This window comes from Aotus nancymaae, unplaced genomic scaffold, assembly GCF_030222135.1.
Source record: "Aotus nancymaae isolate 86718 unplaced genomic scaffold, 86718_ANA_hifiasm-v0.15.2.pri h1tg000001l, whole genome shotgun sequence".
Classification (NCBI taxonomy): Eukaryota; Metazoa; Chordata; class Mammalia; order Primates; family Aotidae; genus Aotus; species Aotus nancymaae.
In genome coordinates, this window is record NW_026988412.1 from 6,075,113 (window position 1) to 6,098,905 (window position 23,793).

Genomic DNA, 23,793 nt, shown 5'->3' on the forward strand with positions numbered 1-23,793 from the left:
TCAAAGAGGGTGTGCCTCGCCCCTAGGCCCTGAGGATGAATCATGCTTGGTCTTTCTAATTTCCCTGGCCATTCAGAGGTCAAAGCCAACCCTGCTGCAACCAAAGAGATGCAAGGTGGAAGTGTGCCAAAGAGAACAACAGAGCCCCTTCTTCCTCCTTCCTGCCTTCCATATGAAGCTGGTGGCTGGGACTGCAGCAGCCATCTTGGGGCCATTAGGCAAAGGCCAGGGGAAATGCAGAGCCATGTCTTACATCCGGGACACTGACACGGAAGAAAAATACACCAATACGTATTCAATACGCTGTAGCTGGTTCCTCTAGTACCTGCTACTAAAATCATTCCTGACTGACTGTCAGCTGCCATTTTTTGACCCAGTGTGACTTCCTGGAGAATGCTGAGTCAGGAATGGTGAAAGAATCTGAACTGTAAAACAGGGGTACTTTGTCCTGGTGTATTTGTATTCGACAAAGCTCACTTCCTCCTAAAGAGTACTGTAGTTTCAAAATAAACACAATTGAAATCTGTTTCCTTTTGAGGATTTGGGGGAGGGGTGAACTGGTTACCTGCCTTGAAATCTCCAGGCCCTGCTGGAATGTTCTATAACAAGGAATGGAACTCTCTGTTGAAGGTATTTTCAAAATGTTACTGTGCTTTAATTGCACAGACTGAAGACTCTGATTTTAAAGAGAGAAATCAGCGCCTAGACACGCCATTTAAGCAAAATAAATGCTCATGATTGGCTTGGTAAGAAGATAAAAGAAGTGTACAGTAAAAAAAAAATCTTAAACTCCCATATATTTTTTATCCGTTAAATGAGAAGTTGAAATCCCCAGAAGTCCCAACGTAGATAAGGGCCAGTGGCATAGACTTTAGTTTCTCAGCCTCACTCATGTGCAAAATGCTCTTCATCAGCCTGTGTGTGTAATAACAACAGTTACACGACAAGCTGGTGCTCTGGGAAGAATGTTGCTCTGGTGCCACCAAGGCCCCCCAGGCCAGTTCTTCCCTGGAAGCCACAGCCGTGCATGACTTATGATTCCAACACCCCCCAGATAGATCCAGACACACCTGGGGATTTGCAATTCATTTATCCCTGACCCTCCTAGCCTCTTACTCATAACCAGATGTGAGGGACGCTTGGTGCTCAGGGCAAGGGCTCTGATGGCTTGTACCTTCCAGAATCTAGACCCTTCTGCTGCAGGCTTGGGCACCTACCCTAGGATGGGTTACCTAACACCACGGGAAAAGCCTTAGGAATGAAAATGAAATAGAGTCTCCTTTTCTTGCTCCAAACCATCTGAAATATTGTGTGATGTTTTGAGGATACAGAGTGAAAGGGGCCGACGGTAAAGCCTGCTTTCTTCTTGCTGTGGCTTTCATGCATCAGTGCCACAGAGGTAGTAGAAAAGACGGCTCCCTCCAAGGCTGAGAGCAAACCACGCTGGGCAGCCTTTCCTAACATGTTTCTGCTCAACAGCAGCACACACGTTTCTGAGATCAACTGTGATCACAGCTTGTTTGTCTGTTTGGGAGTGCCATTAGCGAAGACTAGCAACACTGAGCAATGCTGAAGCACCTACTGTTTGCTAAGGCGAAGCAGTGGTGGTGCTAACTATGCCATCGGCTTCTGGAAGTTTTGTTGTGCTGCACTTTATCCCCAAGGACGTGGGGGAAAGATGCTCCCAACTCTATTTAGTGGCCACCTCCAGGATGATATAACAAGGAGGCTCTCTGATCTGGGATGCACCTAGGCATGTCAACTCCTTTCAGCCTATTAATCATTATTACTTAAAGAAGACTTCCTTCTTATTTTCTCCTAGCTGTCTCTTCTTCTTCCTTCTTGCACAGAGGAGAGAGAGTTAGCAAAAGTATCTTAATACCCTGAGGTAGCATGTAACATTTATCATCAATGTGATGGGTCCTTCACAGCCCCCTAATTCTGAAAATCAGAGATGTCCTCAGACACGGAGATGCCCACTCCCACAAAGAGTTAGAAGCCATTTTGCTGAAAGTGAAGCCTGGTGGACTCTACTTTTTCCAGCTCATTCCTAGCTTTCAATAATACCATGGAAATTTTATGCCTACTGAGTTATGGCTATTCTTAAGATGTTATTTCACATTGCTTACCTCTGTAGATCAAATATTTGGAAAACATGTAATGAGAATGCACAATACACTCAATTGCTATTTCTATTTCAAACATATTCGACTTGCTCAGAACCCATCTCAAAAACGAAGATTTGAACAGTTGACCCAAATGCAAATGTCTTCCCAAATATTTAATGGGAGCGACAGTTTCTATCAAAATAAAAAATCCCAACACCACCAATTTTCAGAGCTCTGAGATCTTTTAAAAGTCAGGAGGAAGTTTAATGGGTTACTGTTCACAGAAGCACCCGTGTCCTAATTCATAAGATAAGCACAGCATTGGGAACACGGAGCTTGGTTCGGACACAATTTTAAAAGATCAGTGAAATCATAACTATGCCCTAGCAGATGGCTGACTCTAGAAAGACACAGCTAGGCCATGATGTCTGGACACAGGATGATAAAGAAATTTAGATACTAGGGTCTCATACGGAACCCCACCATTCTAGCACAAGATAAAATAAAATAAATCTGTGTAAAATAAAATCTGTGAAAATAAATTTAATTTCTCCCCTGGGATGCGCAGAGGGTTCCCGGGAAATTCTCCTTGTTCTAAGCTGCCGTGACATTTTCCTTTCTTTCTTGAATCCTAACTCTGGTCTCCGATATATTTAGCTCTGCAACATAACACGGGGAAAGGAGAAGCAGGGAAAAGAGGTACTCACCAGGAAACTTTTTCATCATAAATGAACTGTGAAAAAATAAAAAGAATAGAAGGTTAGAGACATACACACACACACACACACACACACACACACACACACACACACACACACACACAAGGGTGCTTTAAGGTTTTGCCTTTGGCCAGTTGGCAGAACAGGGTGGGCATGTGTGGAAAGGAGCAGCCTCAGGTAATTCTCTTCTTCCTGTAATTTCTGTACGACGTCAGAGTGACAGGAAAATGTGACTAACCTGCTTTGTAAAGCAAGACCCATTGTAGAATCTTAGATCTGCAAGGGGAGGTAGGAGCTCGGCAGATACTTTCAAATATCAGTCTCTGTAAGATTTCTGCATGTCTGTGAAGCTTCCGTTTTTATGCAAGTGCTTGGACTTCTATGGGCTTAATTTTTTCTTTTAATTGACTTATTTTTTTGTTTCCTTAAAAGAATTTATTTCCAAAGGAAACTTCACATCGCAACCGGAAGTGGGGGATCAGTGCCCCTTGCCATCACCCTGAAAAGTAAGCGCAGTAACAACAAATGGTGTTTGCAAACCCCAGCTGGACACTGTTGGCTGCCCAAGCCCTGGGCATGGGCCTGGCCTTTCGTTAAGAAAAATTATGAGGGGCCAGAGGCAGCCCCACAGAGGCAGTCAGACACACAAGCGCCCCACTGAGGTTTACTCATCAGTTAAAACTTGAAAGAGAATACACGGCAGGATTTAATCTACTTAAGTCCTGGTCTATATACTGTCTCAAATCATTTCCCACCTTGCAGGTGGGGGTGGGCGTGGGGGAACCTAGTGTAATCCCTGATTATACAGGGAAACTGAGTCACAGAGAACGTAAGTAATTTTTCTGGAGTTGCTCCGTTTGCGGCAGAATTGGCTCTAGAACTCAGCCCCAGCTCTAAATTTGGTGTCTTTTCATGACACCCACGGCTGATGACATGTTGCCGAAAGCAAATGAGTACACCTATATTTTATCGAAGCCGGAAGCCACAGACAAGGTTTGTAGCTCTTCCCGCACTCATGAAGTATGACTGCTTTGAGTATAGTCGTCTTGCAGTGGCTTTTCCTCTAGAGGCAGCGGCCCTCCGCAGACTGAAGCAGACACTTGCAGGACAATCTGGGTGTCAAGTGTCATCACAGTTTGGAGATGGAAACTCAGCTAACGAAGTGGGCATGGCATCAGCCCCCAGGCAGGGCAGTAACCAGCAGCTGGGTGGAGATGCAGAGAACACCTCAGGGCATCAGTCACAAAGCACATAAGAGTAACTCTTTCCAATTATCTCGAAGGTCAAAACGAGGATGGGGAGGAAGGAGCTGGGCTCATTTGTAATTCATTCTCCCTAACAAACCATTGGAAGGCTTCATCATTTTTCTTACTTTCATTTTTGTTATCAGATTCAACAAGTTGACATTGGCATGACAATGTCAAACTAGAATGGGCAGCGAATTAAAAAAATAAAGGCAATAATCTCATAATCCAGACTGAATGGCGTGGAACCCATCCCCTAGATGGCATCCACAGCTCTTTTGCATAACTTGCTTTAAAAAAAAAAAAAGATTGCTGTCAAAACATCATGGAGCAGACCAAATTATTTAAGATAGAAAACATTTTCTATTAATTGAAGTCAATTCAATATTAGTCCTGAGAGCAGGCTGGAACAATCAATTTGTGGCCACTTAAGAGAACAGAAGATATTGAGAAAGAGTTTATTAGACCAGGCCAATTTAATTTTCTTCTGTCAGGGAAGGCAGGCAATACCATAGAATATGAAAGCAGCTTTCAGAAAGCCCTTATTCTGTGTGATCCTCCCCACAGGTGGGGCACAGGTTCTGCAAAGGAAAAGCTGGGAGATCGCTCAGCCTGGAAGAAAGTACTCTTTCTGCCTGCTAGCAGTCAGCCCTGAGATTAATAGGACTTTAACTACTGATCGTTTCAATGATCATAGCAGAGAAAAAGTGAGATTGGGCTTAATTGAATAAGGGACCCCAAATAGGAGCACAATAATCAGAAAAACAGTGGGAAAATAGGATGAGATTGGACAAAATATGCAATTAGGGCCAGAGCTTCACGACTCTGAAGTCAAGAGGATGGTTGTGGCTTGGGGAGTTGGGGTTGGGGATATGGTTCAGGAAGGCAGGCTGAGAAAGAGAAATGCATGTGATCCCACTACAGGTACTAACTAATGTGGAGATCTGGAAACATTTGAATAACTGATATAGTTTCTTTGATCTCTGCCTGGTGTGAAGATGCCCCATCACTCAGAATGCATAAGGGTAGATGAGAAGGAGGAAGAGGAGGAAGAGGAGGAAGAGAGGAGGAGGAAGAGGAGGAGGAGGAAGAGGAGGAGGAAGAGGGGGAGAGGAGGAGGAAGAGGAGGAAGAAGAGGAGGAGGAGGAAGAGGAGGAGGAGGACGAGGAGAGGAAGAGGAAGAGGAGGAAGAGGAGGAGGAGGAAGAGGAGGAGGAAGAGGGGGAGAGGAGGAGGAAGAGGAGGAAAAAGAGGAGGAGGAGGAAGAGGAGGAGGAGGAAGAGGAGGAGGGAGAGGAGGAGGAAGAGGAGGAGGAAGAGGAGGAGGAGGAAGAGGAGGAGGAGGAAGAGGAGGAGGAGGAAGAGGAGGAAGAGGAAGAGGAGGAGGAGGACGAGGAGAGGAGGAGGAAGAGGAGGAAGAAGAGGAGGAGGAGGAAGAGGAGGAGGAGGACGAGGAGAGGAGGAGGAAGAGGAGGAGGAAGAAGAGGAGGAAGAGGAGGAAGAGGAGGAGGAAGAGGAGGAGGAGGAAGAGGAGGAGGAGGAGGAAGAGGAGGAGGAAGAGGAGGAAGAGGAGGAGAGGAGGAGGAAGAGGAGGAAGAGGAGGAGAGGAGGAGGAAGAGGAGGAAGAAGAGGAGAAGGAAGAGGAGGAGGAAGAGGAGGAAGAGGAGGAGGAGGCCTCCACAAAGCCAGGGCTTCTCTACCCTGTGGCTGACAGCAAACATCATTTAGGTTTATCCCTCTCCTTCAAGAGGACTGTGTGGAGGAATGAGAGGACACAGGACAGAACAATGAAATGAACAAAAGGAACTAGAAATCAGGTCTCTGAGAAAAATCTAAATTGGCTTGGCACAGTGGCTCATGCCTGTAATCCTAGCACCTTGGGACATCAAGCGGGGAGAATCACTTGAGCTCAGGAGTTCAAGGCTGCAATGAGCTATGATCTGGCCACTGCATTCCAGCCTTGGTGAGATAGCAAGACCCTGTCTCTAAAAAAACTCTAAACAGAGGCAGGGCTTTTTGCTCATTGTGAGAAAGGAGGTGGAGATGAGCTGTGAACTGCCCGTGAGCATTCAGTGCTGTTATCTGGAGAACAAGCAGCTGGCCACAGCCTCTTCGGAAGACTGAAAAGGAGGACTGGCACTGTTTCCAGCACGTTCCATCGGGAGGGTACCCTGCTGGACCATCTTGATGGAGCATTTGAATCACTCCCTCGGAAAACTCTTAAAACGACAAGGATGAGGTTCCTTTCACTTGTGTTTGCTGAAGGTTGGGAAATGAACTTGTTATTCCTTAAAGATTTCATGTTATTCAATACACTTAATACACGTGTCGCATAACCCTCTGCAGTTTATGCTCTACTAGCTGTGAGTAAAATAAATCAAAGCAACATCCCCCACCCCTTAGATCAGTATTACTGGTGTAGAAGAAAACTTGAAATCATTTTTCTAGCCAGAACAAGTTGCACCCACAGTTCCTCCCAATGGCCACTAAGTGGTGCTCACGTTCCAGTCCTCCGTCCGTGTCCAGCCTGCCAAGGTAGTGAAGTTGAAATGAAGTCAGTTCAAGTCCATTTTCGCAGCACCATTAAATCTCCTGGAAGGAAAGGAAGCACCTCAAGGCAGGCAGCCTACTGAAGGTGGCTTCAGCCGCTGCTGTCAGGGGGCAAGCTGGTGTTCCAGGGGCAGGTCCTGCACGGTGCTCTGTCCTGGGGTCAACACTCAGTCCTCGTGATGAGTTGCACTGGAGGGACCTCCTGTTGTGGGCTTTGGAACTGCCTCAGCTTCTTCTCCATTAGACTTGTGAAAGCAGGCCTTGGGTAAGCAGCTCTTCTCTCTGTGCCCTGTTGGTTCTGTTTGGGGGCCAGGCACTGTGATAGCCCAGAGACCACCAAGGCTGATACTGATAGCTGGGTCTCAGATCCGCTGAGCACCAGCTGGTCCGGGGGCCCTGACCTCTGACCCACATGCAGTTCATCCAAAGCTACCCTTGGCTTCGCCCTAAGGTTTCCACGTGTTCTGTTGCTGAGCTAAATGTTAAACAGGAATGAATTTGAAAAAAGCACTCATTTCCTCCAGGCTTCAGAGAAACGGCTGGGTACCATGGAAACCGGCTTTTCATTCCTGGTGTCTGCTCCAGAATTCTTCCAAGCAAGACGGGCTTACATCAGGCCCACGAATCCCTGGATATCAGAACAACCCAGAGAACTGCCAAGGGAATGGAGGGCTCAGCATGGAGGAGCAGGGGAGGAAGAGCTAGGAGCCCCTAGTGTATGCGGGCGAGAAGAGGCTGGCTGAACTGGGAGGCAGGCGGCTGTCTCAACAACGCCATGTCAGCCCCTGGGTTTGCTTACTGTAAATTATAACCACGAAGCAAGAGAGGCCGCACTGCTGAAGCTACAACTTGATAGCGTGTATTATAATCACTGGCACCATGAGAAATTTAAGCAGTGAAAATCACAGGAGAAAATCAACATCGTCATTGTCTTCCAAGAGACTGAAATCTGAAACTCCTTCCTTCCTTGCTGTAAAAACACCAGCCCCTCTGTAGACTTTTCCCACTCCACATCGCGGGAACTCCCTTGAGTGGGTGCAGCTCTCACTTCTTCAGCTCTCGGGGTGGGGCTGCAGACGGCTTAGCTAAGGCCACAGTGATTTCATCCGAGGAGAGGAAACTGATGGAATACATTGGAAAGCTGGCTGTTAGGCATCAATATCGGTTATATTTAAAGTCAAGCAGGAATTCCTGCTTCAGGACATCTTGTAGGCTGGCTTGACTGATGAAGGTTGTGGATGCGGGAGGGCAGGAAAATAAATGACCTAGAGGCAGGGCTTTAGCAGAGCTGATCATGTTGTATAAATACATAAGGGCAGGTTACAGGAAGAAAAAGGGCTAGGAACTGAGGATATAGGAGATGAGGGGTGTTAGGCCAAAAGGACTGTTTGCTGGGCAGGGAAAACCAGAACCAAACACAGAGCTGAAGTTTCCAAGTTGTTTTCCTTGTAAAAGATGAGAGGCTCCTCTCTGGGGTCTCCAGGCCAGCGGATGTTCTTCCCTGTTCAAGCAGCAAACGAGAGTGTAACCGGCCTCCTAGTTTACCCAGTGTCATTAAAGCAGGCCCTTCCTTCCTCCGGTCAACAGCAGGGATTGCAAAACAGGTGACCTTTGTAAGATCATAGTCGATTTGTTTAAGGATCTTAAAATTCTGTCATAGTCATTCCCGGTGAGGATCTTCTAGCTACCATAGTTACTCCGACTTTTCCAGAGAGAGAGAGCTGAAATGTAATGAGGGCACAGTGGCCTGAAGGACCTCAAGTTTTCCAGTATGGCAATTTCTTAAAGAACTGAAAGTAGACCTACCATTCGATCCAGTAATCCCACTACTGGGTGTCTACCCAGGAGAAAAGAAATAATTCTATCAAAAAGACCCCTGCGTGAGTATGTTTGTCACAGCACAATTCACAGTTTCCGAGATGTGAAACCAGCCTGGGTGCTCATCAGCTGATGAGTAGATAAGGAAAATGTGGTATATAACATACCATGGAATACTAATCAGCCATAAAAAGAAACTAAATAATGTCTTTTGCAGCAACTTGAATGGAGCTAGAAGTCATTATTCTAAGTGAAGCAACTCAGGACTGGAAAACCAAATACGTATGTTCTCATTTATAAGTGGGAGCTAAGCTGTGTGTATGCAGTGGCATACAGAGTGGTATCATGGACTTCAGAGACTCAGAAGGAGGAGGGTAGGAGGGCGGGCAAGGGTTAAAAAACTACATATTGGGTATAATGTACACTGCTCGGGTGAAGGGCATGCTAAAATCTCACACTCACCACTATATAATTCATCCATGTAAACAAAAACCACGTGTACCCCAAAAGCTACTGAAATAAAACATAAGAACTCCAAGCTTTCTAAATTGGAGAGAGAAGAGGTTAATTCCTATGAAAAACGGGTCCAGGAGGGAAGGGTGATGGATCTGAGGGGTCAGGGCCTTCGAGGCCAGCCAGCTGCAGGTGAAGGGCAGCTTTCCACAAGACCTCTGAAGATGTCTTTTCTCTCACAAAAAGGGCAACATACAATTATTTCCAGATTATTTCGGATTAGTTATTTTAATGAAAAAATTCTAGCCGGGGGGTGTCTGAAGCTGTTCCCTTCTGACTAAAAACTAGACCTCAAAGTAAGTGAAGGTGACACACATCTCTGATGGGGGAGGGGGGTGGTGGGGTAAGGATGATTTTAAAAACTGTAAGAGGAGAATTTTATTGGGGGAAAAGTCCAAATTCTGTATTGGGGCAGTAGAACTGCACCATCTCAGACACCTGCTCTGGCAAACTCGAAGTATCACCGCTCCCTGACCTTGGGTGAATTATTTAACCACCGGAACCATGGTGTCGCCATCTCTAAGGTGGGACTCACAAAACGGCTTGCTTGCAGAGTCACGAGTATTAAACTAAAAAGTCATATCGGTAGACCCAATACAGTCCCCTGTTGAGGATATGCTTGTTAAGAATTAAAATTAATAACATAAAAAGTATAGTTCCTTGGTTTCACTAGTCTTCTGTCAGCAGCCACGCGTGACTAATGGCTACCTTATTGGACAGCACAAGATTGCAGACCACTTCTATCACACGTAAATTCTGCTGGAAGTGCTGGGCCCCTGTGGCACATGACTCAGCTGAGCTCTTTCATATCTCCCTGGGCTCCATCCAGCCACCTGGGGACATGACAAGGAATGTCCCGGGGAAGGAAGGAGAGGTGTTGACGTGAAGGAACCTCACTGCTGTGCCAGTGCTCAGGCTGCCCTGAGAACTCCCAAACTACTGCCAAGGGCTCACCTGGCCTATCAGCAGACAGGCCGCACTTGTGAATCTGGAGTTTCGACCTGGTCCATGTTACCTGGAACCCGTCCCATAGGCCTATCCGCTTCGCCCGGGGGCTGCCCTCCTCCATGCTCACAGGCCCCGTCCTCCGGCAGAGAAGAAGGGTAAAAATAAAGTATTTCTTTTAGAGCAGCTGCTAGACTGCCGTTGTAATGAATCATTTGCATTTATGCAAATTACCTGATTATGTAAATTACAGTACATTTCAATACAAAAAAAACTGTCAGCCTGTTGGAATTTGGAGAAAAGACAGGACTGGGAGGCCGGACATGCCCATAGTTGAAGTGCTCACTGGGGGCAGAGGAGAAGCAGGGACAAATCTACGATGATTTGCACTCGGCTGTTGGGTGGATGGGCACAAGGAAGGGCTCCAAAGAACCTAGAACTCTTCCAGGACCTAAAAGGTGAGGTCTGTCTTGCAAAAAGAGACTGAAGGCATTGGGGGAGCCCCCTCAATGCTTTCAGAGCCACTGTCTGGCCTCTCCACGCTGGCCAGATGTTTCAAAGTATGGAGCGTCACCAGGGCTCAGGGAATGTTGACTGTGGTGGGGGAAGGGCACCAAGAAGCCCACACTTTATTATTGCTTTAGACAATGACTAAATTCATTTCTTTTGCTTCTCCTTCAAGCAAACAAAGTAGAAAATAGCACAGAAGAAAGTTTAGGTGAAATGTCCGAATAGGGAAGTGCATTGCCCCTTGTCTCCGTCCGAGTGAACTGTTCTGAGCTCTGTTGGTTTCAGAATGCACGTGCGCTTCCTGCTCCTGTGGTTTTGCTTCTCGGCCCCGGCATGTCCTGCTCACATTAGCTAGCATTTCAGCCGTTTTGAATCCAGGTCATAATGACTCTATTAGCACTTTCCTGACCCTCCTCTGAACCCTCGGCCCCTCAGCAGCCATCAGCGTCTCTGGAGAAGTCACCGTGCCTCTCTGTGGGTCTCCAGGGCCCACGGTTTGTCTTCAGGGCTCCTCTGCTGAGGTCTGAAGAACCCCTTGGTGGGCATGTACACAGAACGACATCTGGTCCCGCTGAATCCTGACTTGCCTTCTGGGTGAACGAGCTCCTTATTGCACAACCTCAGGACATCGACAGTTCTGCCTTCTGAACATTTCAGAGCTGTATAATAGGGAGACTGCTTTGGAAAAACCCAAATAGTTTAATTCATTGTTTGGGAAGGTTGGTAATTATTTGGTGGGGGTAGAAGGAAGGGCTTTTAAACAACGGAATTTCAAGTGCTCACTGCAGAGTATTATCTAAGGGAAACTGGAAGAAAAATGAAAAATGATTTTGTAACCATGATGTTAGGGGAAGCAGAAAGAGGGGAATAAGAAAAAAGACAGTGTGTGTGAGCTGCAGCCTCTGGCTGGGGCGTGGAATATGGACGTGGAGACGCTGTGAGAGGCGGCACGTTTGGGTGTGAAACTCTGTTTTACACCTCATGGACAGTTTCAAATCTCATGTAAAAATGACCCTGGGAGTTTGGCCACCATTTAACAAGAGGTGAGAGTCTACTCAGACTAGCAATAGTCAGAAATCCAGACAACTAAAGTTACTTAGGCGGCATGATTCCTTTCCTTTGGGAATCTCAAAACTGACTCTAGAAATTATCATTTCTATGCAATGGATGAATACCCCAAGGAAATAGTTTCCAGCCATATTTAAAGTTGTGTTTCTCAAAATGCAGTGTGGTGCTACCGGCATCAGAATCACCTGCAGGTGAGGGAAAATGTTGGTTAAAATGCAATTTCCCAGGTCCTACTCAATAGCCTGTGGAACTACAGTCTCTGGGTTCTGTGTTTTAAACAGGCATGCTGGGTGTTTCCAGTGCAGACTGAAGTTGGAGGAACACCAGTTAAAGTAAAAAGAACCAAGACCCAGCCTTAAGAACTCAAACTTCATCTTTTCCAATTCTTCTTAACAGTGGAGAGATGTAATTTTTCTCAAATCACAAAACTCTAGCCTTGACAACTGGTCTGTAAATAATACAGTCCACATCTTCAGGTAACGGCATTGCTTGTGTGGTTTGTTGCTGTCTGAATGAAATACAGAGTTGCCCTGGCAGCCTGCACATTCAGCTAGCTCACTTCTGGGGTTTATAAGCTGCACCCTGAGAGCAGATAATTGCTTTGCCCAAAGACCAGGCTTGGGTGAGGGAGTTACTCAAAGCCCAAAGAAGCAAAACCTCTTAAGTGCTTCACACATCATTAGCAACAATTACATTCATTTTATCTCGGACATATCCAGATACAATGAACAGAAGACAAGTGAATTCACACATAGTCCAGGAAGTGTCTATGTGGAGAACGGGGAAGAAGCTAACACCAGCAGAACTGCCGTTGGGAGTGTGTGGTTGTCTGTGCTCCCAGGAGATCTGAGCGTGCTCTGTTCCATTCCATCACCTTGTCTTCATAAGCAGTCATCTCCTTCTGGAATTCAGCAAGGTAGAGGGCTGTGTTCATTGACACTGCTCTCTAACCATGTATTCTGAAACTTTTTTTTCAAAAATCATCTCAACATCCGGTAATGGCAGAAGAGCAAAGTGCACACAGTCAGTGTGGATTTGTACATGGAGGGATGAAGCTCACGGAAAGGGATACTGGAGAAGTCTGGGAAGAGTCCTCGGGTTCCAAATGATCATACCTTTTTCACAGGTAATAACTGAGAATAAGGACATAGAATTCACATATGTCCTTAAATCTACCAACCAGAAATTTAAAAGATGAAGCATGTCTTAGCTCCAGCATGTCGTTCTGAACCTCTCTGCTCTGTGGGGTGGGTTCCAGCCCTCCCAATAATAAAGGGCCCCTGGAACTAGGGGAGCATGGTTGGTTCAATTCCCTTCCTGTTTGAATCTGGGGACTCTGGAGGACAAGGTTGAGGGAATGTGTTAAGGGAACATTGACCTCCTGGCAAACCATGTGATGCTTTGTAAACCCAACATTTTCAATGTCAGAAACTGCTGGTCACTGAAGTACCTGTCTGGCTGCTCAGGGAAAGTCTTACATCAAGCCTCATGTTCATTTTATTTGCATAAAGATTTACAATAAAATAATCTACTGGTAAGAGCTTTGTCCAACTGGTGAGTAGACGCTTTAGTTGATCTATCCCCATCGTGTAGGTAAGAAAACTGAGACCTAGAGAGATTGATTTCTCCAAGGTCATGAGAGCCGATGAGGGCTGTGTTAGTCAGGGTTCTTCAGAGACACCGAACCAACAAAAGACATACATATATATGAGGAGATCTGCTATGAGGGATTGGCTCACAGCATCATGAAGGCTGAGATGTCCTATGATCTTCCATCTCCAAAGCCTGTGGTGTGGTGCAAGTCTAAGCCTGAAGGCCTGAGAACCAGGGGAGCCAATGCTGTGGGTCCTGGTCTGAATCCAAGACCCAAGAACCTGGAGTACTGATGTCTGAGGACAGGAGAAGACTCATGGTGCAGCTCAAGCAGGAAGAGCAAATTCACCCTTCTTCTGCCTTTTTGTTTTATTCAGGCCCTCAGTGAATTGAATGATGCTCACCCACCATCAAGAGGACGATCTTGTAGGATTCAAACGCTGATCTCTTCTGAAAAGCACTTCCACAGACAGCCAGGAATACTTTCACCAGCCATCTGGGCAACACTTAGCCCAGTCAAATTGACACATAAAATTAACCATGATGGTAAAGGGGCAAGCAGAACCAAGGGTCAGATCTCCCGACTGCCATTTCAATGTTCTGTCCAATTTTTCACCCTTCAGCTTGCCACACTGAAGAGTATGGGATTTTCCCCACAGATGACACAGAACCACTGAGCAGTTGAACAAGGGAGAAGCATTTGCAGGTGTTCTTTGTGGAGACACCACTCGGATGGCCGTGAGGACTGGCAGGGGGTGGAGAGGAGCAGGGAGTAAGTGGTGGAGCTGCGCTGCATGGAGACACTGACCCGCAATGAACTGCAGCAGCTGCTGTGGCAGTCCACGCCTGAGATGCAGACAGCCTCAGCTGAAGTGGGCTCTGGGGGAATGCACTGATGAGATTGTTGTAAGCTGAAATCCACAGTACAATGAAGCCAGATGGGTCTGGTGGGAGTTGAGGGAATCATTCCCAGTTTGTGGCTAAGACAGGAATGGGGAATTAAATATATAGTAAAGCAAGTCCTGGGGAAAACATCAAGTCTCTTTAGGGGCCGGGCACGGTGGTTCACGCCTGTAACCCCAGCACTTTGGGAGGCTCAGGTGGGCAGATCACTTGAGGTCAGGAGTTTGAGACCAGCCTGGCCAATGTAGTGAAACCCCATCTCTACTAAAATACAAAAATTAGTTGGGCGTGGTGGTGTGCATCTGTAGTCCCAGGCACTCAGGAGGCTGAGGCAAGAGAATCTCTTGGATCCTGGAGGCAGAGGTTGCTGTGAGCCAATATTGCACCACTGTACTCCAGCCTGGGTGACATAGTGAGACTCCTTCTCAAAAAAAAAAAAAAGAAGTCTATTTAGGGACATGTTGAGTTGGGGCATGACTAGTAGAGAGTTCTTCATCCGCCACAGGACCTCAGGGAGGTGTCACTGCTAAGTATACAGTGCAGGTGTTCCAACAAAGCTGGCCATGGTAGTGGGCTCTGTGGGAGGGCAGAGTGTGTCCTGGCAGAGCGTACAGAATGAGAAAGGGGAGAAGTGAGGTCCAAAGCTAGGGATGCCAATGAAGTGACAGAAGAGCCATGGTCAGGAGGGTCTCAGGAGAACAGCAATGGACACTCACAGACCCAGATAACCCAAGTCCAAATGCTGGTTCCAACCACCCATTGGTCAGGCTGGTGTTCTCGGTGATCAAAGTAGCTGAAAGAAAGAAATCTGCTTCCATGCAAAGACACGCATCACACACTCGCCACTGGTGACCTCGAGTGAACTCCACGCAGAGGAGCCGCACACCACCCCTGGTGCTTAGAAGAGCACCGATGGGAGCTGAAATGGCCAGAGTGACTCACCACGATGAGCGCGATCACGGATAGCGTGTAGTAAATCGAATCCCTCAGCAGGCACCAGGAGGAAAGAGCCACAACCTACAGGACAAGGGAAACAAAGTCAAACAGGATATAGACTGCACAAATGAGAAGGCAGGACTCCTGCAGGCTTGGCCAGCTTCCTGTCTAGGCCTTCTGTCCTGCACCCAATCAATCTGCCAATCAATAGGAATTTACTCAAGGTCTTTAGGCATATTAATCTGGATCTTTGAGAGACAGACATGAAGACAGAATTAAACCTGTGGCAATTTTGTTAGAGGGAAACAGCTGGTGATAGAAAACAGGGTTCCAGGGGAGCTGGGCGTGCAGCCTGTCCAACTGTGATGTGGGTCTGACCCCTGTGAAGCAGGCAGGGATGGTTGGGTGCATTTTCCCAGCTGCCAAGCAGTCTGAGGAAGGTTCAGTGAGGCCCAGGGAATCCTTAATGCAAAGTTGCCCATCAGAGGAGTCTCACGTCCCCAAGTAGCAGGCTTGACTTGACATCTCTAATGTCAAGGGGACAGGAGGCGCAATCCTAACCCGTGTCTTTGTCATGACTCTAGAGTCTGCTACAGCCTGTCCTGCCCCGTGGAGTGAGCCACCTGTGCGGGACAGCTGCTGCCCTTCAGAAGGGGTGTGGACAAGCCTGTCTCTGCCTGACCTTCTTCCCTCATCTCTGTTACATGCCTGGCCTTCCTGGCATCTGACCCCTGGTTTAGTCAAAGTCTTTGAAGGATTGATGTGCATACTGATCCTGGAGAAAATGTTCTTCTTAGCATTTGGAGATGTCCCTTAAAAATATGGTGGCTCTGCTGAGACAGACTGACAGGCACATTGCTGGAGGCTAAAGCAGGCTTCCCTGCAAGAGGAGGGGGCTGCTAGGTCCAAAGGAGGGCAGAGGAGCCAGGGCTGGAAGTGGTGGGGGGAGTTTGAGGAGAGAGGAGAGAGCTGTGGATATCAGGTTGAGGTTTCTGTTTTGGAGAAAGAATTATTTCTCCCTGGGATGTTCTTCACCATTTCTTCTTTAGGGATATTTAGTATTTTTCTCTGTTGACAGTGTAGGTCCACTTTGGCAGACCCTACAAATAAGTCTGGGAGAGTCCACACGCCTTGTCCCAAGGGTTGTCCCTTCCCTAGAAGAGTATCGGCTACCTCATGGCCATAGGGTGTTTGCCTGGCTACCTTTGCCTTTGGCCGAGTAAGGGAAAAAAGTCACAGCACAAGTCAGCACACTCAACCAGGCCAATGACAGGCATGTGCTACACCAAACACAGTGGGAAAAGGGACCCCAGGGACATGCGATTCCTGAGCCTCTACCATCCCTGACTGCTCTGCAAGTCCATAAAGATCAGACCAGCCAAACTGGAGAGGGCTTTCTGGATTCAAATAACATAAAAGACATGACTTAAATAGGACCATAAATGAATAACGAGGCCAGTCTCTTTCCATTAATGCATTCCCCACTTCTTATATGGACACTTAGTTATTTCCTGTTGCTAATTTTGCCTTATTAGGTGAAGTATTTGCAGATCTAAGTCACATGTGGCAGGGTTGTCAAGAAGAGGACTTACATTACAAAAATCATGTTAGAATAAATAGAAAGCATTCTTTACCCTTTTATCATTCTCTCTTAATACCGTAAACTTTTAGAATCTGTGGTCATCACTCACCATCTATACAATAGATTAAACTGGACTAAGTTGTTCATTTTCCACCAGGTCATAAGAGGTTGTATTTATTCACTTTATTATAATCAGACAAATGGGCTTAAAACATGTGGCAAATATCAATTCTGAATTTCTTTAACAAATAACTCGGGCTTTTAGTTAACGACAGCAGATTGAACACGCACCATTACCGTTCTTGTTATACCAAACAAGATAATAATATTAAAGGGTTTCTTTCAAACAGGACATAAACCTACAATGCAAAAGGAATAGAAGAGATGACCAGAACAACAAAATTTTGGAAGCTGGAAAGCAGAAGAATAATTGGGAATGTTCTAGAAGTTAGAATAAAGATAAGTCTGAAAACAGAACAATCAAAAGACTGTTTAAGAATTTAATCTCCAAACTTCCTCCCTTACCTCATACAGACCAGTTAATGCTCATTCTTTACCTTAATAGAAAACAAGAGATCCAGCATTTGAAGAATTGAAGGTCCAGAAAACAGAGAAGACAGGAGGAGGAAATGATCAAATAAACAATTCAGAAACAATTCCAGAAGTTAAGACATGCATTTTCATAGCAAAAGGGTCCTCTGAGTCTATCCGATTGAGTGCACAATAAACAAAAAAAGATGTACATCAAGGCAGATAATCATAAATCTTCAGAACACTGGAACAAAGAACAGACCCTAGAAACTACCAGACAGAGGAAAACATGTTTATATATAAAAAGTCAAAACAAGAATGACATTTTGTACTCAACAAAGACATGGAGAGCTGGAAGAAAATGGAGTAATGCTTTCAAAATTAGAAAGAAAAACAATTGCAATTCTATGCTCAATAAAATTATTAATTAAAAATGAGAAAAGAATAAAAGTAAAATTTTAGTGGTCTCAAAAAATTTGCCTTCTATGTGCTTTTCCTGAAAAAGCTCCTGGAGAATGTACTCACCAAAATAAGGGAGTAAAGCAATTGTTACAGATAATTATGTTACAATAAGACATAATGCCAAGTAACCAGAATCTATGATGATAATTAAATGGGATTTATAGAATGACAGTAAAGGGGGAAGTTAGAAGGATGGCAAAAGGAGATTCCAAAATGAAACTTTTGCAGCAGGCTTAGAGAACAACCTAGCCAGATTGAAGTGGCTCAGAAGACTGCAGAAAAAATGTTGCCAGAAAAAAGCCAAATAGACAAATGGGACCTAATCAAACTCCACAGCTTCTGCACGGCGAAAGAAACAGTCAATAGAGTGAATCGGCAACCAACAGAATGGGAAAAAATTTTTGCAGCCTACCCATCTGACAAAGGGCTGATATCCAGAATTTACAAAGAACTAAAACAGATTTACAAGAAAAAAACAAACAAGTCCATTCAAAAATGGGCGAAGGATATGAACAGATACTTTACAAAAGAAGACATACATGAGGCCAACAAGCATATGAAAAAATGCTCATAATCACTGGTCATTAGAGAAATGCAAATCAAAACTACATTGAGATACCATCTCACGCCAGTTAGAATGGTGATCATTAAAAAATCTGGAGACAACAGATGCTGGAGAGGATGTGGAGAAATAGGAACACTCTTACACTGTTGGTGGGAGTGTAAATTAGTTCAACCATTGTAGAAGACAGTGTGGCGATTCCTCAAGGACCTAGAAATAGAAATTCCATTTGACCCAGCAATCCCATTAATGGGTATATATCCAAAGGATTATAAATCGTTCTACTATAAGGACACATGCACACGAATGTTCACTGCAGCACAGTTTACAATAGCAAAGACCTGGAACCAACCCAAATGCCCATCAATGATAGACTGGACAGGGAAAATATGGCACATATACCATGGAATATTATGCAGCCATCAAAAATGATGAGTTTGCGTCCTTTGTAGGGACATGGACGAACCTGGAAACCATCATTCTCAGCAAACTGACACAAGAACACAAAATCAAACATCACGTGTTCTCACTCATAGACGGGTATTGAACAATGGGAACACATGGACACAGGGAGGGGAGCACTATACACTGGGGTCTGTTGGTGGGGAGTGGGGGGAACAGCAGGGGGTGGGGAGTCGGGGAGAGGTAGCATGTGGAGAAATGCCACATATAGGTGAAGGGGAGGAAGGCAGCAAATCACACTGCCACGTATGCACCTATGCAACAACCTTGCATGTTTTTCACATGTACCCCAAAACCTAAAATGCAATAAAAAAAAAAAGAAAAAATGTTGCCAGAAGGACAAAATTGATGGAACAGTTGATAAATTTGAACCTATGGAAAGAAGATCCGAGAGGTCTAAGAATAGAACATAGAAAACTAAGGAAACAAACAATAAAAAAGACAATTATAAGCCACAAGGTAAACATAGAACTGTGCCCAAAAGAAGATGAACTATTATGTATTAACGGATCAACTATGAAGAGTGGTCACATAGTAATCATAAACTAAGCAGAATATTGTCTAACCAAACTTGTATCTCTTTGGGGGAATATGAGCGCTGAGTAGTGAGATGGGTGGATTAAAAGAGACCCAAACCCTCCTCTTCTATACTGGGAAGTCAATGGAGAATGCCTGCAACTGGAAAAGTCAAGTAGCTGCCATCTATCAGCAGGTTATTTGGCGATACTGAGCAGATATCAGGAACAGGCAAACTAATGGAAAGTGGTTGCCTCAGAAGAGTGGAGAAATGGCGATGGTGGGACTGGGAGATGGCTGTTTTCCATAGTAAGTTCTCTAGAACGGGTTGCCTCTTCAAGCTCTGTGCCTATATTACTTTAATAAAAATAGGAAAATATATCATGAATTATACACTCAGTTTTACTTCTGCAAGACATATATCTTTCATGAGGTCTAGATGTCAAATGTGGGTGGATAGTGATATCCTTTCTCTTTTTTATAAATAGAACAATTTTCAATATCTGGATTGTAATCGAATTTCAGCCCAGATTCAGAGCCTACCCTTAGCAAAATCATTTTTTCTATAGAAGTGACAAACTGTAGCACATGTAAGAAGCCATCAAACCAAAGAATTCTTTCCACACTCTAGAAGGAATTTAGAAAGGCATACACCCAAATAATTCATAATTCTATGTTATTTACAGTAAGAGCTGTGATTATGAACTCATGGCAACCTCTGATTTACCCTTCTGACGCCACCATTCACCACGAAAGCAATATTTATCTGACCCTTCCTGCAAAGAAGAGGGTTTAGAAGTATTCTGTCATTCAATCCTTGCAGAGACCCAATACGATTTGGCTTACCCTCATTTCGCAGAAACCTGAACTTGATGAAATTGAGTACTAAGCCAGGTTGGTAATACTAGCAGTGGGAAGAGTGTGGGATTTGAATCTAGGAATCCTGGGCCTTGGGTCCCTGTTCCCAGACACTATACTACAATGCTTCACTACAGGGAAAGGTGAAAAACAGACACCCACTTACGATTGCCTCCCATGGGGATTTTCCTTTACCCCTCGCTGTAGCCATTAGAACAGGTATAATAGAAATTGTGGCCAAAAAGGAGAACAGTTGAAGGCTGAGAGACAAAAAAACCAGTGACCACAGCTAAATTTTAAAATGAACTGCTTTCAAGAGAATCGAGGTAAGTGATCAAAGCAAAGAGGAGTTACTATAAAAACTATAGATAGGGATGTAGATATGGAAGGGATATATTGCAGATGCAGATATATTCTAGGAGGGAAAGAATCAGTTAAATAAACACAGAAACTACCCGTCTATTTGGCCAATTTAATATACAAAAGTAAACCACCACCACAGCTCGTTGGTGGCTGAGTGTTTCACTGTTTCACAAGCATGAATACCCTGGTCTTCTGGGCTCCACATGGTTCCCTTTGCCACTCAGTGAAGGATCACTTATCTCTAGACGAAGACCAGAAGCCATGTGACTCAGCCCTGAACACATTTTCTGGCAGAGGGGGACATGTTAGCATCTCTGCATCAAATGGGAGACTCTTTGCATCTGTTGGCACGTGTCCCCCAAGCCACAGCACGTTGAGAAGACAGATCACCTTCTGTAGCCCTTTGCAAAATAATTGCGGAAAAGAAAGACAAGTCACTCTGGCAAAGAGACCAGAAGAGTGGTCCCAGGGGAAAAACCAACAGTGAGTAATTCTGTCCTTGCCTCACTGATCAATAACATAGCTGGTGCTGACTACAGAAGCCTGTCCACTCCCCCAGGAATTCAGCCAGAGGCTCTATTTCCCCCCTCCCCCATAGCTCTAGGAATCCCACCCAGCTGGAATTTCATCTTGTTATTTCTCTTTCTATTTATGGAATGCATTTCACACATTCTCTATTGAATAAGCAGCTTCAGTTTCCTTCTTATAACTTCATTTAGTTTCAGAGTGGCATAATGTAAAAAAAATTCACACTTTCAAAACAACACATTCTCTTCTGGAATTCTGGCTCCCTCTAGGAGGTTAAAAGTAATTGTTTATGATAAAACCATATATTTTCTGTGTACAGATATGCATTGCGAATCTATATACAGCTATTTATATATGATAATATACATATAGTATATATGAAGACAGATTGTGTATCTGTAATATAATATAATATTTACCATAACTTTTCTTGATGAACAATAAAGCCTGATATTGCAGGCACATTTTAAAAGGCACAAATACTCTCAATTTGTGAGTACTTGCTTCAAAAAAGACTGTTGCAGCAAACAAAACAACATAATAGTCACACAACCTAAAACATAAAACTGTTAGTGTCTGTGAGAAATGTTGTTATTTCACACAAATTTCATGGAAAAGGGATTTGAGAAATCATAACATGAGTTTTATTCCAAGCTTTTGAGCTGACACAATTTCTATAGCCAATTCGCATCTCAGGAAATACAGCCACCTGACCTGCAGTGAGGACAGAGCTCTGGAGTGTCCCTGAAACCATCTGAGGACACCAGGTGGTGCTGAAGTTCAGACAGGCCATATGGGGGTTTTTCCTCCCACAAGAAGTCTCACTGCTACTGTCTGTTCATCACCCAAGTACACTTTTTAAAAACTTCTGTGCTGGGACAAATCACTGAAGTTCACTACTGAAAATGGACTGTAATAATTGGGCCATGAAAAAAGACAATAACACGCTTTTCCAAAATACAGTGAACTGCTGCTTATTAATCTTCCCAACCAGGAACATAAAATAAATACACATTTGTCATTTAATTTTTTAAAAGAAAATTCATTTTGAGTTCCAGTTTTGTGTGAGAAAAACAAATGACAAATAAACAAGCTTCTAGCTGAGACAGATTTAAATAAAACAAGGCCACATCAGGGCAGTGCAGACATAGAATAATCTCTTGAGTGCTTCGTTGATCTTGCTGAACATAACCATGGATGCTCATAATGACCTGGAGATGCCTCAGGACTCAGACATGCCTTCTCAATCATCCACAAAATTATGTGCAGTTGTTTTCATGTTAAGTGTAAGTTATTGCCTGCTAGGCCTTCAAAATTTGGTAGTTCAGAGTGTTCCCACACACATCAGAATTCACAGGGAGTCAGCTCTGCTGTAGGGAAGAAAATGCTGGACTTGAGGCCAGCAAGTCCACGGGCTATTGCCTGTGGGTGCCCCTGGCTCCCTTCGCCCACTCTGGGTACCAGGTGTAAGGACATCTGCATTCACTGCCAGGCATTGACGTGCCAGCACCCAGCACAGCGTTTGGCAGTACTAGGTACTTGACACAAATTTGTTGAATAAATGTAGGGCATTTAGGGTAATTTAATTTAACCAAATATATTAGCTTGGACTTACCCAGAAATAGACCCAGATTTGAGTGCAAATAGTTTATCTGGAGAGGCAATTCTAGGAGAATTGTTAGGAGAGTGGGGAAGTGAGGCAGGTGGTGGAAAGAAGATATTAACCAACTCATGGCCATGGGCAACTACGGTTCCATCCTAATGAGGACCTCTGGGAGACCATGTGGATGGAACATGCCTCTAAGAAGAGAGGGAGCTGAGGTATTGATCCACCCACTCCTATTGGTCATTGGTTGAGAGCTGCCCCTAGGAGTGTAAATTCCCTGGCACTTCCTACCCCAAGAGCAGAAAATATGGGCTTTTGTGACCAGGAGGATCCCCCAGACAAAGAAATGCAGGTTTTGGCTGTTGGAAGTTAGGCCCGTGGGAAACAAACTGGTAAGGGCACAGAGACCCATCTGGGACCCTTGGGGCACCTTGCGACTCTGTGAGTGGGCTGAAGCAGCAAGTTAGAAGCACCACTTGTATGGGGCTTCATAACTTCTATTTTGAGCACCAACCCTGTGTAAGATGCTGAGGGAAATCATCTTTTTGTACAATGGATAGAACCATGTTAGAAAATTCCTGCTCCTCACACGCTCTCCTGTTCCTTCTGCTCAAAAGACAGTACAAAGAACTCTAAACCAGAGTGGTGCTGAATTTATTTTTGAATGTATACCTGTCAGATTAGTAGCTAGATATATGTAGGGAGCAAATATTTCCTCATTTTATGAATTACAAAACCTAAGGGCACTCTCCGGCTTGAGGAATCTTTTTGGTGTCCTGATCTGAACACGCCATCATAAGACTTGGTCTTCAAAATAGCGTGGAGTTTGCTCAGCATTACATTTGAAGTGCTGACGAAAATGGAAGTGAGTACATACCAGGTGAGTTCAGAAATCAGATAGTTAAGAGTGTGTATTTGAGTTTAAGCTTTTGAAAGTAAGCCTCTGCCTAAAATTACATACATTATTACACTAGCATTTGGTGTCTATAGTATTATCAGAATGCAGAAGCTGATATTTTTCATGGTGTTAGGAGAGCCAGTAACAGAATCACAGGGGACAGATGCTCCATTTCTCTCTTGTCTCTCTAAAAATTAAAATGCTAAAAACAAAGAGGATAGAAAAACAGGAGAGCCAGCTATTTTTCAGTTCACAAGATGAGACATGGATTTAGAAGTTTCTGGTTCGTATCTGGAAGGATCCAGTGTTTTCTGGTTTCATCAATTAACAATGAAGAAGAAAAGTTGATTGTGCTTTTAAAATTAAGATTTCTACCGGTGTTTGGCAATGAAGGGGACTTTCACAATATCAGGAGTTAATGTGGCTTAAAATGGAGCATGTGTTCAAAAAATGTGGGTGACTCCTCCCAACCCCCCAAATAAAACCCTTCTGCTTATTTGGTGTGAGCTGTAGGTTGGAA

The 23,793-nt window shown here is 44.6% G+C and overlaps 1 protein-coding gene across 2 annotated transcripts in view; it reads right to left on the reverse strand.

The window, feature by feature from the left end:
* Nucleotides 1-23,793, reverse strand: part of SLC24A3 (solute carrier family 24 member 3) — a 508,872-nt gene that overhangs the window by 54,058 nt on the left and 431,021 nt on the right. For both annotated transcript variants that reach the window (XM_064375974.1, XM_064375943.1), the window contains exons 7-8: nucleotides 14,912-14,986; nucleotides 2,816-2,841 (exon numbers count right to left, since the gene is read on the reverse strand). In XM_064375974.1, the coding sequence (XP_064232044.1) occupies nucleotides 2,816-2,841; nucleotides 14,912-14,986 (101 nt within the window). The remainder of the gene's footprint in view (nucleotides 1-2,815; nucleotides 2,842-14,911; nucleotides 14,987-23,793) is intronic.